We start from the raw sequence: 19,466 nt of genomic DNA, 5'->3' as shown, positions 1-19,466 counted from the left end.
GGGGACTGTCTGTCCGGAAGGGTCTGTCGCCAGCACGCGGCAGGAGATGTGTAGTGCACGCGGGTCCTAGTTATCATTGCCGACTCCAAAACACGACCTCTGAAGTTAAATCTTTTATTATTATTATTATTTTATGTTCAACTTCCACTTCACACTTTCCTTTGAATACATTTATTTTAAAATATCCCAGTGCGCTCCTCTTTGCGTTGTGCCCCCCCTTACTAACCCACTTTATATCTACGGCAAAAACAGGCATCAAATACGTTTACGGCAGGGTTAATTGTAGAGTAATATATTAAATAATTGAATAATTAAAACGTGTATTTACTGGACAAATCAAGGGGTTGCGGGGGGAAAAAATCCCCATGTAAGTTGTTGTTGGGGGGAGGCTAATGTGTGTGGAACCAGGATGTTGTTCAGCCGGCGTTTCAACATGGAGGCGTCCACGGAGAGTGATCTCTGAAGGAGACTTATTTCTTCATGCGTTCAGAGTAAATGGTGGGTATTGAAAAAGCATATATAGCTATGAGTGTCATATACGTACATGAGTTATGTATTACAGAATATCACTTCTTGATAATAATGTGTCTGACGCTTTGTCCTGATAGACCCCCGTTATGTGCGAAACCTTATTGAAAAATGTGTCATTTGAATGTTTTCGTACCTTTTGGAAAATGTGTATTCGCAGCAGAAGTTCACTGAAGAACGTCAATGAATAAAGCGGAACCACCCTTCACGTCGGCTTACACACATCATCAAACATTTTAACTTAGGACGACACTCTGTACTTTTGTAGAAGAAATTCAAACTGAGAATTTGAATATTTACAGTATTAATAAGGTTTAATACAAACTCAAAAATGTGTAAAATTTTTTTACAGCGAATAAACAAGCTGTTCTCAAAAGAAAATAAGGTCCCAGAGCACTGTTTGGAGCCAGAAAGGTCGCAGGTATAAACAAAGTAAAACAATATAATTTGTGTTGTCCTATAAGGTCAAGTTGTTCAGTTTATTCAGTTGTGAAACAAAGAGCCAATGAAGATCTTTCACTTCTCATTGACATTTCTTCATCTTCATCTTGCATGTCATCTTCATTATTTCACTGCAGTTCTGTTTCCCGAAGGTCAGTGTGATGACTCTACCATGAAGTGTGCCCGCTGCCTGCTCCAGCTGCAGTGTCTGGTGAGCTGGTCTGCTAGGTCTGCAGCCCAGTATGGCGCTCTGCTCAAGCCAGCCTCCTCTGGTCAGCCCAATTTGCTACATAACACCCAGCACCAGGTAAGCTTTAGTCTCCACACATAATATCTAGGCTCTGCCTAAAATGTTGGTCCTTTATTAACGCTGATAAGTGAAGGTTGAAGAGCCTTAATTTCCAGAAACATTCAACCCACTGACCAAGCCACACAATGAAATTCCAGCTATTATTTTTATCATTTTCATCCAATCCAATGTGCAGAACCACAGTAAGGGTGAACTGATCCTACAAACAAGTATTATCTGTGCCATCGAGCGTTACTGTTGCCCAAAAACTATTAAAACACCTCCAATCAGCCACACTGTTGCAGATTCATGTTTGAGGTTAAATAAAAACAGCGTCTTTATTTTGAAATTTGTTTAGAAAATTGCCATTCAGAACAAACCAAATATTGTTTATTTCTCTGAGAGTATAGATGATGCTAATAAGCACATTTCATCGGACACCAAAACAGTTGAGGAGTTTATATTTCAGAGGGCTTACAAAATCCATTTTTTTACGTTGAACAACCATTGAAAAAACTGTTAGAATACAGAAATATTAAAGATTGTACTGAAAACAATGAAGTATAAAATAGAATGAAATCAATAAATGTAAGAGTAATTAACGAGTGAAATTGCAGGATAGATTTACAATCAAATAAAACAAGATCTGAAATAAGGGCCATTAACTGCAGCAAAGAGTTCAAGTTTAGGGCCCTCTGCAGATTATTGCATGTATAATCTGCACTGTAAGAGTAATAACATTGTACCTCATTCAGTTCTGGTCCATTGAATGTGGAGCAACAATCTGTTCTGTGAGCGAGGCTCTCTCTCTATACGATATTTGCAAAACAAATGTTCAGAGATTCATAATGAGTAGACTATGTGAACAATATCCATTTGTTTTTGTCTGAATTAAGTATGAATTATGATTTTGGAGTTGGAGTAAATGAAATGCGGATTGCAGTCATTCAACGGTTGATTGCGGGGAAGTTCAATTAAAGTACAATTAAAACAGTTTAATCTGCATAGAAACGAAAAAAAAAACAGGATTCGGATGAGGACTAAATTGAAAACAATATTGGACCTTGCACCAATTTTGTTTGGAAATTGTTTAATATAGGGTTACATCACCCGTTTTAAGTCAAGGCAGCACTCATATGAGCAAGCATGAAATAAAAAAGCAAGACAGGTTTGAAAATGTTCTTGCAATTAGAACCCATGTGTCCTGGTATCTGAGAACACACGAAAGTCCAAGCCTCCAAGAATACGATGTAACAAGCATTCTGAAATTTGAAAGCAATTTCAAATACGTTTTAAAGCTATTCAAGTTCATAAAAATAGATACATTATATAAATGTGTGTATTTCTATTTTTTTACATTGTTATTCTGTTGGTTGATATAAGTGTGTTTTTAGAGTTGTATTTTTGCACACAGTCTTACGCACTTTTAATATAGCACCTTATAGTGCAGTCAATCGTGCTCCCACTTCACTGTTGTCATTTGAAACTCAACACCAGAGTTCACAGTAAGCACATTAATAGCGGTGAGTTTGAATAGGGATAGACCCATTAATCGGGCCAATATTTTTATGATTATCTGTGTTTTTTGTGTCCAACTGCCAATTAGAGATGCACCGATCAGGATTTTTGGGGGCGATCACCGATCACGGAAAGCAGTATCTGCCGATCCCGATATTGCCGATCACCGATCACAGCGTCAAATCCATAAATTCTTCTATATTATTGTCTTGTATAACTTTCATATATTTAATGAATGATTCTTCTTACACAACATTGACATTGTATTATTAAGTATAAAAATTAGGAGATGAGAAAGTATCATGAATTGACCACCGTTTTATTGCAGGCTGAGGCAATGTGCAATACTTCACACTCTAGAGACTCTCTTAGAGACAACTTGGACTCAGCTTACATAGAGTAACTGTAGCTTACTAGTGGGAATGCATGCAGTCACGGTGGGAATTTTGTCATTTTAGGGGCAAGTCCATTTGGCCTTCAGTTTTTTTTTCAGGGGCACCAAGGCCACATGACAGGGCACAAAGGCCACTGGGTAAAATGTGTTGATTTACCTTTCAGACTGATACCATAACATCCTAATTTATAATAAGACATGGATTGTGTATTAAAACATTTTTTTTATACCAAAATCAAGTTACATTAGAAAGTAGTTTTTGTTAAGTAGGGTTAGGGTGAGGTGGGTTTTGTGACACCACACTGAATATTAGTGTTATTGAATATTTCTCCCAATAGAAATTCCCCGAAATTATGGCAAAGCACATTTTTTCCAAACAAAAAATTGTAGAATAACCTGCAGGAGACCACTGATGTGTGGAGTGATTTTGGTGACACTACACTCTGAATAATAGTGAAGTTATTGAATTTTTTGTAGTTTCTCTTTTCGGTGTTGCACTTTGTAGACGGTCCCTGCGCCCTCGTCTCACAGCCGGCTGACCATACAGACCAGAGTTAACGTCCAGAAGCTCGTTTTGATTAACATACGGTTGTAGCTCGTTGTCTACCTTACTACGGTAGAAAAGAGCCGTCGTTTGTGCTTTAACAAGGTTTCACTTGTGAGTTAATTATCCGGGAAGTTCGAATCTGTGAATATATTTCCAACTTTACCGGACTAAATCCTACCACATAAGTCAGTTACGTATCATGTCAAAACCGGCTGCGCTCGCTTTCGCACCTGTGCTGTAAGTTTCGTACTTCTGTTTTGAGACGCTGCTGCTGTTTGAGAGGCTTTCACGTGAGAGCATCGTGATGATGAGACTCCACCTGTGCGAACCGCGGACTCACTGAAGTTACTGTGAGTGACTACTGTGCACTCAGGTGGCTGTAATTAAAGGCAAGCTCGCTACGCTGACCGGGCCAGGGACACAGAGGCCACTGTGGCCGTATGATGAGTTTTTTTTTCACGGGGCATCAAGGCCAAAGTGCGGGGCAACGGCGGCCATGAAATTCCCTCCCTGCATGCAGTTAATGCACTGTCTTTATACTTCAACGTCATCTGATCGGCCTGATTTGATCTATTTTGAGAACTCCGATCGAAACCGATAGGGGCATTATCGGCCGATTGCGATCGGTTGCCGATCGATCGGTGCATCTCTACTGCCAATGAAATTAATTTATTTAAAAATGTGCTACAATGGTTATGATGCGACTTCCTCTATCTGTAGTCACCACTCTGTGGTCTCATTTAGTATCCCCCCGCAACACTCTTAGTGGTTATCTGGTTATGCTCACAATTATTAGCCTATCAACACTGAATAATATGAATCTGGAATATATGTATGGAATATATATATATCTAGGGCTGCAGCTATCGAATATTTTTAAAATCGAGTATTCTACCAATTATCCCATCGATGAATCTAATAAAAAATAATTTTGCATTATTAAACAATAATACCAAATAACGCGTAACGAAAATGACAGGCCTGTTAAATAGACCAAGCCATAGGCTTTTATTCCTGAAAATAACATACAGGTATTTATTCCAACTATTCCAAACACCTGAGGCCCGTACTGCGAAGGGGGCTCAACATAGCCAGGCTTTGTGCTCATGATGCAGCTCAACAAAGCCCTAAGTCCCCAATCAGAGTTAAATGGTACTGCGATGGTGGTTATCAATAATTTGTCAAGTCCGGTTCTCTGCTTTGTGCTCTGCGCGCGTTCACATAAAAGGGGGCGTTTTACGTAATATTATTCTACTTCCGTGCGAAAATGGATCGATCCCGGGCCACATATTTTACTCAAGATGAGCAGATTCTTATTATGCAAGGCTATGAAGAATTCAAAGAAACCATCACGGCAAAAAGTAACACTGTCGCCGCCAATAGAATGCGCGTGTTAGTGTTGTAGTACTCGAGTCCGGTCTTGGACTCGAGACCGGTCTCGAGACCAGTTTTTGCTTACTCGGTCTCGTCTCGGTCTCCAAAGCAAAAATACTCGGTCTTGACTAGGGGTGGGAATCGAGAACCGGTTCCGACCCAGAACCGGTTCCGACTGACCAATTCCATCGGAATTGTAGCCTCCGGCGTTATCAATTCTTCTTAACGATTCACTCATTTCCCTGCCTGCACCAGGAAATTTTGCGTCGCGGTACATTTGCATCACACTCCCTGACGACTCAGACCTTAAACCGCGAGGCAGCATCATGGAGAAGAAGAAGCGATCTATTCTGCTGTGTGTAATCAGTGCAATCAACCTGGATGCGAGAGGACGCTACTAAAAAATCGCCGCTTCTCAATTCGTAGCAAAACTACGAATTGAGAAGCGGAACACCACTACCTCGGGGTTATACACCTGGCTCCTTTATCACTCTCCTCTGCTGCTGTGCTCCCCCCCGGCAGCTGCGATGTTGGACGGGACCTCCAGACTCAAATCTGTTTATAAGGACGGTGCTATTCCCTCCGTGCGGACTGACAGGCGCTCAATTTGTTCTTTGTTTTGTTTGTTTCACTTTGTTAAGTGTCCCTGGGTACCCTAAAAGGCGCTATATAAATTAAATATATTATTAATAATGCTGTAATATCGTGTTAGGGCGCCTGCGTTGCTGCTGGTCAAACAAGCTCCACTGGGACCTCCATTGACAACGTTGACATTAAATATCCTGCATTAGCGCACTGTGGCCTTGCAACTGCAAGCAGCATGCACAGTTTTTTGTTGTATGTTTGAGTTGAATGAGTTCATGTTCACAGTCTTGTGCAGACATAATTTGGGGAAAAAATAAAATGGTTGTTTTTGGTGCAGAAGACTGTGTAGAACTCCTTTTTGCAGCTCAATGACCTACTCAGGAATCAATATGAGAATTGATAAGGAATTGAATTGATAGGCAGAATCGACAATGGCATTGATATTGATAAAAACTTATCAATTCCCACCCCTAGTCTTGACTCGGTCTCGCCCTTCATTGGAAGGAGGGGGACTCGTAATTTTAGACCGAGACCGAGACCAAAATCTGAAAGGACGCACTAAATTCACTATCCATGCGTCCCGGGGACGCACCTCATTTTTCCCATGAAAAACGATACATTGTGAACATTAAACAACTCGTGTTTAATCACAGTAACTGGCAAAAGGAACCTTGTTGTTAGCAGGCCGGACAAGCGCTATTTAATCCTCTGCGCATCTACTCGGCGCAGACGTGATCCCCTGTACAAAATGTATCGCGACATGCTAATTTAGCCGCTACCAAAACAACTAGCCTGTCACCGCTGATTTCCTTTCAACCAGGGGCGTCGCACCTGTGGGGGGGATGTGTGTGTTTTAACACCCACACTTTTCCCGGTGAGAGGGTTCAACACCCACACTTTTTCTGCAGTTTTGCACAAACGCCTTACTGCGGCAGCAGGAGTCACTTTTTCCGGCCTCTCGGTGTCTGCGCACGCTGCAGCTGCTTCCTCTCCCCCTCCCTCTCCTGTTGCTGCTTCAAACATGACACCGGCTTTGGGACTGACCGGCTGATGATTGGCTGTTCTGCCTTAAGTCCCGCCTCTCTTGCTATGTTAGATTTATTGTTCAGCTCGTGCTGATGAGGTGGGATCTACCATAAAATACCAAATAATATCCGGGCGTGAATTTGTCTCAATCACTTAACAGACCAGGCGTTTGTTTGGGACAGGCATTTAATTCCCTCCTCACAAAAATCCGGGATGAAAATGCCACAAACATCTCCAGCTTCACTGTGAATTCTCTGGAAACGTAGAGCAACTAAAAACAATGTCTGTAATGTTCTCTGATGATTATAAACGTTGATTACTCCTGATACGCGATGAGTGATGTAGTCCATGACAGAACATTATAAAATATGATAATGTATAAAATAACATTTAATGGTAAAAACAAAAGTACAGTTGCAGTAGGCTTCTATTATAAATATTATATTTTAATTAAACGAATCAAGACAGATGTCACATTTAATTGTCAGGGTGTGGGTATTATAGACACAGATTTAATATTTAAGTGTCATTTATCATCCCCCCCCCCCCCCTCGACCCCAAATTGTTCATTGTTCTTTTGCTCATTCGTGTCGATTACGTTTTAACGTTTAGGGGACGTGCTGTAATGAAATAAATAAAACATAATCCGGTGGTGGTGATGAAAACTACATTGAATGACAGCCGCCATTTTGCCCAAACTTCATCTGTGCATACATCGCGCTTCCAACGAGATCCAGTTTTTTCTCGAGTAAGCAGGAAAAGGAGAATGCAAAAATGCCACCAAAGAAAAAGATAAAACCTATTGCAGGTCAGCAGACTATTTGAATTTTAGTAATTTATTTGGTGCTATTTATGTTGCTACAAAAATGCTGTTTGATTTGAATGTCATATGTCATGCCACTGTGACAGTTGTTTTACAATAAACTTTTCAGATTTGGAATTTTATTTGTTTAATTTCAGATACATTTTGAACATACATGAATATATCCGTTTATTATAACCATATCATACCACCATCAAAGGACGATTTTGAAAGATATTGATACAATGTTTGCCCAAACGTCACACACGCACACACTGCACACAGCAGTTAACGTTATTCTTCTGGAGTGGGTCGAACAGTGAACTAGCAAAGAAAAAAAAATCTGCTCTTTTTGATCGGTCTCGATGCGGTCTCGACTCCTTAAAGACTCGGTCTCGACTTGGTCTTGCCACCTAAAAGACTCGGTCTTGACTCGGTCTCGGCTGCATTTAAAAACCTATGGACTCGGTCTCGACTCGGTCTTGACCCTTTAAAGACTAGGTCTTGACTAGAACTCGACATATGCGGTCTCGTTCCCATCACTAGCGCGTGTGTGTTTTATTGAAAGCGAGGCTGAGTGTGCGTAGGCTATAAATATTCAGTGTTTCACTGTGTCGGGATGAACAAGCAAATGTAGCTACTGTCCCTGTACAATGACAATAAAGACCTTTTTGACAGTGAAAATAGCTCAAGCCTGTAAGATTTGTGTTTGGGCGTACACTGCCCTACAACGGGTGAAACATTGATCAGTTCATCAGTTTATTCATGGCCACATCAAAGAAATAATTAACTTGTGTACTCATTATCTGTGACAAATAAATACTAGGATGGCCTAACTAATATTTCATATTGCATTTTATTAAGATGTGGAAGCAGCATGCGGACATGGCAGCAAGGTAGAGCCAAATACAAAAACATCATTCAAAGTGGTATGTAGCCAAGCTGCCCCATCATTTTGTCAGTGTGTTCTTGCTCAGATTTTCTGCATCACCAACTGAATGTAAGTAGGTTCCGTGGCAAAAAAACGAAGGGCTACACAAACAGTTTGCCCGACAGTGAGCGCACAGCTTCTTCGAGTGGCATTCCTGAAACTCAGCTCAATAAGTGAGCAAATAACACGGGAAGGGGGGTGCTGCCGGGGCTGTAACATCACTGTAAACCTAAATGTTTGAAATATATATATATATATATATATATATATATATATATATATATATATATATATATTTTTTTTTTTTTTTTTATATATATATATATATATATATACGGTAATATCTATAAATTATATGGGGTGTAAATAGAGTTGTGGGGATGTGTGGGAAAAAACATTAAAAAAAAAATATTTGTGGAGGAGACTCCCTCACCAGGAAGCCGCTTCAGCATATTCAAACGAATAGTCAAACAACAATGGCGAGTGACAACCATGGACGAGTAAAACAGAAAGGAATATTGGATTTTTTTCACAAGTAACGTTACTGTGCCTATTTCAAACGTTTGGTGCCATGTAAATCAAGGTAAGACCTGATTTTATTCATAACACTCTCACTGTGCATTTACGGCTTGTTTATTAATTCCAGTCACGTTTTATATGTGTGAAATCCTGCTTGTGTGTACGCACACCTTGAAAATCATGTGAGGTTACTAAAGTTTCATAACTAAAATGATCGTGAAAATATTTAACTTAACTAGATGGCATTTCTCTGAACCATCCGTTAAGAGGAAATAATGTATTTGCTGTGGAAAGAAAGCAACATAATGCGTAATCATAGGTTAAACAATCTTTGCTTCCTTTAATTTAATTTGGATAACAGTAATAGCTGCAGCAGCAACAACATTAGTTGCTAACAGCTGTATTTGCGTGTAGCTTTCGGGAGCCAGTAAGCAGCCTAGTAGTGTTCGATGCGCTAGGGTACAGTAGCAGAAAAAATTATGATGACGTCACTCATTCATTCATTCAGTTGGCAGCCCCCCCCCCCCTGTTTAACCCTCTGTTGAAATTGTTGAAAAATGCACACTAAAGTGCCATCTTGGGAGCCAAAACGCGCGCTGAAGCGCCCTCTTGGGAGCCAAAACGCGCGCTAATGTGCCCTCTTCAATCGCGAGAACGTGCTGTATGTGCCCCTTTTTTGCTTTTCGCCCCTGCCTTTCAAAAGGTCTGTGCACGCCACTGGTCGAAGTCCACAATGACCTATGAATGCAACAAGCTGCTCGTCAACACACACACATCAACCCCTGGATTGAATAAGAGGGGGAGGAAAGCAACCCACTTTTCCCACAGGATGCGAAATGCAGCGTGTTTATCATTCCTGAAGCGTCCTGGGTGGGAGAGCCTGTCATCAAAGCAGATGTTAGCGCAGATCTGAGTGAAGCCGTAGAGGGGCATCGTAGCACAAAACATGGCCCGTCCTGTCTTGGCATCCCACATGCCACGTGTTGCTTCATGTCTTGAGCGGTAGACGCCAGCCAGAATCAGAATCCCAATGTAGACTCTCATCTCCACTTCATCCACATCCTTCCAATCCTCACACCTTCGCCTCCCATGCAGGTTTGTGTTGGTGCACAGCAGCTGAATGATCTCCTCTGTTATAAACAGGTCAAAGGCAGACCTCATGTTGCTGATGTGGGCAACTGCATACATGGTGGGCCCTGGGGTGAAACCAGTGGATACTGGATTGTGGTGCAGGGTCTCTTCAGCAGCGGGAAACCACATCATTTTCCCATGACAAGACATCCACTCACCCACCAGCTCCTCTGTCTCTGCCATCAGCTGATTGGCCTCCATCGCTGTGTCTGTACCGACCTCTTCCCCTGAGGAAGAGGAATCAGGCACTGGCTGGAAGTCGTCATCAGTGGTGTTGCTGTCATCCTCTGAGGAAGGTGTCCCATCATCTTCAGGAGAGGACGTGTCCTCATCTTGGGTAGAAGATTTCTCCTCCTCAAACGCAGAGGATTTCTCCCCATCTTCACTCTCTGAGCCCATCACATACTCAAGTGCTTCAGTCAGGGCATATGACCTTCTCGCCATCTTGCCAGATAAAGAAGGATCTGGGAGCTGATAGGCTCACTTATAGCATTAGTACTGACTGCACCTGCATAAACTCCAGGACAGATTTATAAACAGTGTCAGACTTTGTTTTTGTTTCCCCAGAAGCCAGAGGTCAAGATGACCTGTGATCCTTTTTTTAGGAGAGCAGCTATTTGAGTATGTAAGGGCTATTGTGTAGTTGTGTGTGGCATTTTTTTATGAAAAGATCAAAGCTACAGGTGTTTTCAACCTGTGCATCACAGCCAGGTTTGCCTTGGAAACTCAAAGCTCAATAACCTGTACCAAGAGAAATTCACTGAAACTTGGAGGTATGATGCACTATAATTTATGTCACTTTATCTTGCTAATACATATTTGCAGGCACATTTTTTTTTCATGCACAAACACACACCATTACCTGACATCCTTAGGATCACACCTATGTCAAAATTGTGTCATTCATTTGCTCCATTGGAGTGCAGGAAGCCATCATACGCCCCTAGTGGAAACTAAGAATATTAACTGAAATTGCTCCCTTGCCCAAAAATGGACAAATGACATTATCTGGTAGAAAACATTAAAAACTAAAATGTTCAAGTGTTGAGTTTAGAATGAAAGCCATTTTACCTAAATTATATGATTTTATACTGTAAATCACAAGGAATTAAGAAATGTAGTTTTCATGGGTTTCAATTGGCCAAAAGTGTCCACGATAGAGCCATAAGGTACAATTGTAGATACACAGTATGATATTGACATATTTAAAGAGCAGGTTTTGAAAATTAAAAGATCAGCCAAAAATCCAGATCCTTGGGAAATATCATTCCATATGCATTAACACAGCTAAAATGATCAACAAAAAGGAAGTGAGGTGGACACAGATGGTCAGCATAGAGTCCAGAGGGTTAAAACATCTTCCCGAGGGGCACCGTTTAGCTCAGTTGGTAGAGCGCGTGTCCCATGTGCCGAGGCTCTGCAGCGGACCCGGGTTCGACTCCCGTTCTGGGTCCCTTTGCTGAGTGTCACTCCCCCTCTCTCTCTCCCTGTTTCCTGTCATATCTTCAGTTGTACTATCAAAAAGGCCAAAAAAATATTAAAAAAAAAAAAGAGAATTTCATCAGGAAATGCCAGCGGATCAGCGCCATCTCGAAGAAGCTGCTCACGTCGTAGTGCTGCCCGAATTATTCTTGCTCCCAGGTCCACCGGGTTCTCAATGAATGGTGACGCCATCTCCGAATGAGTTACACAGTGAAACAGCGCCGCTTTTATAGCCGGGTTAAAAGAGAGCCACCTTTGTAGTACAGAGGGTTGTACTGCGAAGCCAGTTTAGTGGGTTAGCGAGGTATGTTGAGACCAGTGGCGGCTGGTGACTGAAAAAATTGGGGAGGACAGGAGGAAAACCAGTCCAAGGCGTCAAGTTATTTTATACAAGTCAACTACTTATCGCTACTTTCTTATATTCAATGAAAATTAAGCAATAAAACAATGACTTACAAGACTTCTTTAAAAAACATATTAAATGGTTAATATACAAGACAAAAAAATACCAATGTGTACCCCTTCTGGGATTCAATCCCCAGTCACCTGTGTGGCAGGCAACTGCGCTACTCACTATACTACCGCAGCAGTCAATGTGCATACTTCACGACAGCATTGGACATCACACTCATCACAAACGCCCAAAACAACTGTGTTTTGGGCGATTGTGTCCCGGTCGTGCCGCTAACGTTATGTCCTCCAGCAGGACGAACGAAACTAAAACTATGAATTATCTTTCTGACTGCTTCTCTCTGATTTCTCCGAACAGTTTTTTTTCTTTCAGAAATTTGCTTATATTTCCTTTGAAACCGGTTCCAATATCGCTGAAAAACTCCATATTTCTTGTCCGAGCATGGCTGGCAGTGAAAGCTGTAAAATACATAGAAGTATTTTTTGTTTACGGTTGTATCAGCGCCATAAATGTGAGAATGAAATTTGGGAACTGTTATTGGACCAACCTGCTGTCAATCTTGTATTCTGGTTGCTGATTGGTAAGGGAGGACGTCCTCCCTTAGCTCGTCATTTTACGTGTCTTAGCCAATCATAGATCAGCATGAAAAAACCCTAAACGCATTGAGTGAATGGAAGGAGATCCCTCCCACGGAGGACAGAAGCCCTCCGTCCTCCTCTAGCCTCACCTTCCTGCTCCCTGCTCCTCTCACAGACTGCTCTGTCTCCTCTGTCTGCAGCTGTCGCTGTTGAACCGTTTTAAGTGGATTTTCTTCCAAAGAAGAAACTTTTTTTTATGATATAATATATATACAATATTTTATAAATGATACTGAGATTTGGTAATGATTTATTTCAACCAGTTACTCTTTCTTAAAAATAAAAAAAAGATCTTCCTCTTGCCTCTCAAAAATAGAGGAGGACCAACCTCCTCTGCCTCTATGGACGAGCCTCCTCTGGTTGAGACTAAAGCCAGGCTTCCCTGTACTACAAAGGTGGCTCTCTTCTAACCCGGCTAGATCACCATGGTAACTTATGCTTAGCTCATAACCTGGTCCCGACCAGGTTATGTTCAGAGTTTCAGCTTAAAATCGGCTATAAAAGCGCCGCTGTTTCACTGTGTAACTCATTCGGAGATGGCGTCACCATTCATTGAGAACCCGGTGGACCTGGGAGCAAGAATAATTCGGGCAGCACTACGACGTGAGCGGCTTCTTCGAGATGGCGCTGATCCGCTGGTATTTCCTGATGAAATTCTCTATGAGCGATATAGATTTTCAGCCGAGGGAATACGGTACATTTGCTCACTTATTGAGCTGAGTTTCAGGAATGCCACTCGAAGAAGCTGTGCGCTCACTGCCGGGCAAACTGTTTGTGTAGCCCTTCGTTTTTTTGCCACGGAAACCTACTTACATTCAGTTGGTGATGCAGAAAATCTGAGCAAGAACACTGCGTGTTGCACCATCCGCAAAGTGGTTCTTGCTCTTACTGAGAAGCTGAATATGTTTGTAGTGTTCCCAAGTCATTTGAGCACAATGCTTGTTAAGGAAGGATTCTATAAAATATCTGGTAATGTACTTTAATACCCCTCTACATAATCAGTATTACTTGCTTGCATAATGAAATCTAATATAGCCTATAGGCTATGTAACTAGGATTCCCCAGGATCATTGGTGCTGTGGACTGCACACATGTACCCATCACGGGGCCCCTGGGGGAACATGAGGCTGACTATATCAACCGCAAATCCATCCACAGCATCAATGTGCAGGTGAAATCTCAAAAATAATTTCTGCAGGTGATCGGTGGCACATGCACAGTGAATGTATAGGCTTTTATCAGTGGCACACAGTATTGTCTAGACAGACTTTTCACATGAGTGAAACATCCAGTTGCATTATAGGTCTTTTTAAAGGAGTCATCACCCGGAAATCGCAATTTCTCTCGTTAAATCATGCATATTGGTGTTGGACCTCTGTTGAAACTTGCCTGAAAAGCTGGAGTTTGAAAGTGGCTTATTTTTTTCGCTTTGGCTCTTTTTCCGAACAGGAATAGCGCACAGTAGTGCGCGTTCCTAAAGCACGAGATTTTGACTCTGCTCCTGTGGTGACGTTACCACAGGAGGCTACTTGCATATGCATCGGCTCACAGCCGTCCTCAGCCAGACTTTCTGAGTGAGCACGCAGAATCTGCTTATTTCTCTGTCATTTTCACGCCATACATCGTCACCGCCAGCATTAAAACTCAGGTCTTACATGTAAAACACGAGTGTGAAAAGTAAGAAGGAAAAAAAATTAATTTACCATTCAGAGACATCCTGCTGTAAACGTGTCTCTTCACCGTCTCTGCCTCTTCACTCTCCCGTTCGGTTTCCGACTCCGGCTCGTACATAAATGCCTGAATTCCGTAAGGTTCGTCATTCAGTGTGTGCGCCATGACAGGGGGCTGTTTATGTTTTGGAGTCTGTGTGTGCATGCAGGCTCGACCCCCATTCCGGCTCTGTCCTTCCTGCGGCCAATCAACGCGCGCCTCATTACATATTAATACCATGCACATCCGGACCGGTCAAAACCTTGCGCATAATCTCGCGTGAGAAAGTCGCGGTATGAAAAAGGGTCAGAACAAGCTCTATGTTTGATTTTTTTTAATTTTTTTTTTTCTAATAAGTTTTAAGAATTGATCCAAAGCGATCCAAGAGGGACTGGATATGTAAAAAACCAGGTGATGACTCCTTTAAAGGATATTTATGCTTTCCACCTTTGTGCATTGCTCCCTTTAAATTTAACCAGAAATCCCGTTAACAGATGACTTGTGACCATCAATTGATGGTGCTTCCACATCTTAATAAAATGCAATAAGAAATATTAATTGGGCCAACCTAGTGAGTAAAGTTACTTATTTCTTTGATGTGGCCATGAATGAACTGATCAATGTTTCACCCATTGTAGGGCAGTGTACGCCCAAACACAAATCTTACAGGCTTGAGCTATTTTCACTGTCAAAAAGGTCTTTATTGTCATTGTACAGGGACAGTAGCTACATTTGCTTGTTCATCCCGACACAGAGATACAAAAGAAAACACTGAACATTTATAGCCTACGCGCACACAGCCTCGCTTTCAATAAAACACACACGCGCATTCTATAACTGAGATCAGTAAAATGTGAAAACAATATAGACATCATTCAAAAATGAAAAAAGATAGTTGTTGCTTCAGTTTATTTATTTTTTAAATGGATGATGGTTTATATGTAAAAGTTGCACAATGTTGAGCTTTCAGAAATTAAAACACTAAGGGCTTAATATAATATTGATAATAATATTAATCACTGTTAACTTACGCATTTACACGGTCAGCAATTTTCTGCCAGCAGCCCTCCCTCGCTCTATTGGGGGCGACAGTGTTACTATTTGCCGTGATGGTTTCTTTGAATTCTTCATAGCCTTGCATAATAAGAATCTGCTCAACTTGAGTAAAATATGTGGCCCGGGATCGATCCATTTTCGCACGGAAGTAGAATAATATGACGTCAAACGCCCCCTTTTATGTGAACGCGCGCAGAGCACAAAGCAGAGAACCGGACTTGACAAATTAAGTTGATAACCACCGTCACAGTACCATTTAACTCTGATTGGGGACTTAGGGCTTTGTTGAGCTGCATCATGAGCACAAAGCTTGGCAATGTTGAGCCCCCTTTGCAGTACAGGCCTCAGGCCACGTAACGCAGTTGATAGGTATTAAACGAAGCCTTGAGGCAGAGATTTTTCCTCGATCATTTTTTGCAATCGAATTATTCGAGTTACTCGAGTAATCGTTGCAGCCCTATATGAATCTAAGTACGAGTTGAAGTTATACGATATTTGTGGAGATGTGGAGGCGTAAAGGAGACAAAAAATGGTAAAGTAAAATACTTCAGAGTTTTATGCAAGTGCAGTACCTGAACTAATTTACATTCCATCAGTGGTTATTCAACATTTAGACACATTTTTACTGCAGCTGTATATCGGTTCAGTTATTGGTCTCCTTGATTACCATATATCTGTATCAGTTTATATTATCATATATTATCAACCGTGATCAATCCCTTCTTTTGAGTGCTAAAACAAAGAGGTGACAGAATGTACTGCTTCTAAAGTTTAAAGCTCCATGGAGACCTAATAAATTGTCACTTGTAGGTGTTGAGGAGTTTCCACGGCAGCCCAGCATGTGCCAAGGGTCGCCCAGTACCTGCAGAGTTCATCAAGGAAGATGACAAGAAGAGGAACAAGTCTCTGCTCACCTATGATGACCTGTTTGAGCAGGTAGCCAAAGAGGTCAAAACCAAGGCTACATTTAACAGAGTGGTGGACATCTTCATCAAGAGGGATGTGAGACGGCGCGGCCATGTGGAGTTTATCTATGCTGCTCTGAAGAAGATGCCGGAGTTCGGCGTGGAGAGAGACCTGGTCGTCTACAACAAGCTGCTGGATGTTTTTCCCAAAGAGGTGTTCGTGCCAAGAAACTTCATCCAGAGAATGTTCAACCACTATCCTCGACAGCAGGAGTGTGGAGTGCAGTTACTGGAGCAGATGGAGAACTATGGTGGGTGGCTGTTACAGCATTCAGTCTGGTTATGGAATTCTTGGAATGCTTTGGAATTTAGAGAAGGTTATTCCAGACAGAGAGCAGCACAGATCAAGATTTTTTCTCTCAAAATGTCAGTTAAATTTCTCAAGTTTACTCTTAATACAGCAGCATCTGTCTATGTTCAGTTCAAATGATTGTGTTTCAGGTGTCATGCCCAACATGGAGACCAAAGTCCTGCTGGTCCAGATCTTTGGAGAGAAGGGCCACCCCATACGGAAGTACCAACGGATCATGTACTGGTTCCCCAAATTCAAACACATAAACCCCTTCCCCATCCCCCAGCAGCTGCCTGAAGACCTGGTGGACTTGGCTCGCTTAAGTCTGACTCGCATCGCTAATGACCTGGACGCTAAGGTCACCGTCTATCAGGTACAACAGTTCTCACTGAATTTGCCTTCATGAAATCGCTGAGAAGCTTTAGGGAAATAAGCTTATTTACTTTATTTATGATGTTCAGATTTTTTTTTTTTATCTTTGATCGTTTTTGCGCAAAGTCAACCTTTTGCTGCTGAGCTGGAGTCAACATATGGTTAGCAGGGTTCTCCCCAGAATTTCTTTGTATAGCGGCGCACCGTCAGTCAGGGGGGGGGTGCGGACGCTCGTCACTGTCAGTCGGGGGGGGGGGCGCTCGATCGATCATCGCCGTCAGCCGGGGGCTCGTCGCCGTCAACCGGGGGACGGACGGACGGTCGGACGCTCATCACCGTGCACCGCGGCAGCCCACAAACACCCGCTATAAAGCAGCTAACATTGTTGAGTATGGCGGCGCTGACCTAGCCGTATAGCGGCGCAACGCCGTTGTTCCACCGTCTGGGGAGAACCCTGGTTAGCTAAACTTGGCGCAGTGGATTTCTTTTCATGAGTAATTCTGAGGAAGTGCTTTTGAGGTTTTGAGTTTTGAACATCTCAGGATTTCTAACAAATTTGAACAAGGATTCATTTATGAGCATGCAAAACTTCAGTGGTGCTCTCATGTAATCTTTTAAAAGTTTTTTAATCTTCACTGTCCAAAAAACATTCAGCCTTTTGGCACAATATATCCATTACGGCTCACCTCTAGGTTTCATCTCAGTCTGGTGACATGTGAACTGTGACAGTCTTGGGCTTTTGGGAAATTATGTCCGTTAAAGGCCATTAAAAACAGAATTTTTTCTGATTTTGTTTTTAACCACATCTCACATTTTTCCACAAAGCATGGAAAGACCATGAGATGCTCTGGAAAAAGTTGGTCAGTTTACGTTTGGTAACTTTGTTTGTTGTATTTAGATTTGAAGGAGTACTATCCCTGTCTGTAACCACACACGTGCATGCAGGGCTGGATTTTTATTGGTTTGTGTTATTAAGACAAATTTCTGGTTTTCTTTAAGGTTTTCTGCCCTATAGAACAGGTCCTAGAAGATCGAGCTCTACTTCAGATCTCCACATTTTAAACAGAGCAAGCAGAGCGAAACTAACTAACTGCTCTGCTTTGTTGTAAACATGAGAATGCACTTGTTTTATTATGTTTTTAACTTTATTGCCATCAGTTACCAAATCTGTCTTTGACAAAGTATATCTTTTTATCTGCTCTACCCTCTAGCTGCCCTGTACAGACATTACAGAGAGTGGAGAGGAGGTCACACTTCCACATGTAGTAGGTAGGAAACTGTTTATTAAATATGTTAAAGTGGTGTACAGGATCCCCACTGCTGTTGGAATTTCAAGAGTTGTGTCTTGGATTGCTTAAATAATCTTTTGAGAAGTCTGGGACTAAGTACAGTCAACAAAAAATGTTGTCCTTTTCTGTGTACATGATGGCAGTAGATGATTTTAGGCCTCACTGTACAGGAAACCAAAGAAACAGCAGTAACAAACCAGGAAACTGCATTCTTAAAGAGATATACATCCAGATTAACTCTCAGTGTCTCTGTTTCCTTCCCTTCCTGTGTTGACACCAGGTATCCAGAGCCCCAGCCAGATGGAGCTGCTGGCCAAGCATAACCCAAGCAGGCCAGTGTTTGTAGAGGGCCCCTTCCCTCTGTGGCTGAGGAAAACATGCGTATACTACTACCTCCTCAGAGCTGACCCCAAACCGCCTGAAGAGAAGGTGGGAAAACCCTCTCTCACTATTATCTATTACTAAATGAATAACAGCTTATCATTGTAAGTTAGTTAATTTGGAGGAAAGGATGTTTTCTTTCTTGGTAAAATAACTCCTGCCTTGACTTAAAATTGTCCTCATATCATGGGAGTTGATGATCCACAGTATTTTGGGTCTGGGCTGCTCACTGTACCCTTCCAGACCTCAGAATGATGCAGAAAGGTTTCTTGCTTAAAGGGTAGCTCCACCAATTTGACACATTAAAGTATGTTAACAGGTGTTTGGGAGTTACTACTGCATTAGTAGTATAAAGCCTTTTGTGGCTCCAGAGGAAGCTGCATAGTATCTGATAAACTTCCTCCAGTGATGTCACTGAGCGACTAAGTTGCATTGTGGGTAATGTAGGCACCAGGTTTTCAAAAGAAGGAATAATGTCACAATAGTAAAGTAGATATCTCTTCTGCTTTATCAATTTTGATAATTTGTCAATTTTGATAATAAAGTGTCAATAATATGTCCAACTAATGGTCAAACTGCTGTATCTGTGTGTTCCCCCATAGGTAGAGGAGCACTATGATCCAGAAAGATGTTTGGACTATCCTCTGCAGCTAGATTTGGATTTGGAACGTGACCTTGCGGATGACGAGAGCTTCAGTGTGGAAGACTGTAAGATATTACACTGAAGCTGTCAAACTGAGTGTTATTGTTCTTTGTTCATATCAGTTATTGGTCAGTTTTCATC

The 19,466-nt window shown here is 41.8% G+C and overlaps 1 protein-coding gene across 4 annotated transcripts in view; it reads left to right on the top strand.

Moving 5' to 3' along the window:
• The first annotated feature begins 363 nt into the window (after positions 1–363).
• Positions 364–19,466, top strand: part of ecsit (ECSIT signaling integrator) — a 21,031-nt gene continuing 1,928 nt past the window's right edge. Inside the window, exons 1-7 of one of the 4 annotated variants that reach the window (XM_030430693.1) lie at positions 364–498; positions 1,122–1,276; positions 16,194–16,599; positions 16,790–17,013; positions 18,224–18,281; positions 18,582–18,730; positions 19,285–19,390. In XM_030430693.1, the coding sequence (XP_030286553.1) occupies positions 393–498; positions 1,122–1,276; positions 16,194–16,599; positions 16,790–17,013; positions 18,224–18,281; positions 18,582–18,730; positions 19,285–19,390 (1,204 nt within the window). In that variant the 5' untranslated portion in view covers positions 364–392. Of the gene's footprint in view, positions 499–881; positions 950–1,106; positions 1,277–16,193; positions 16,600–16,789; positions 17,014–18,223; positions 18,282–18,581; positions 18,731–19,284; positions 19,391–19,466 lie in introns of those variants that run through there. The other 3 variants (XM_030430692.1, XM_030430694.1, XM_030430695.1) reach the window with 3 other exon arrangements.

The sequence above is a fragment of the Sparus aurata genome, chromosome 10 (assembly GCF_900880675.1).
Source record: "Sparus aurata chromosome 10, fSpaAur1.1, whole genome shotgun sequence".
Classification (NCBI taxonomy): Eukaryota; Metazoa; Chordata; class Actinopteri; order Spariformes; family Sparidae; genus Sparus; species Sparus aurata.
The sequence above is the reverse complement of the archived record's forward strand: the minus strand, read 5'-3'. Positions and strand labels throughout refer to the sequence as shown.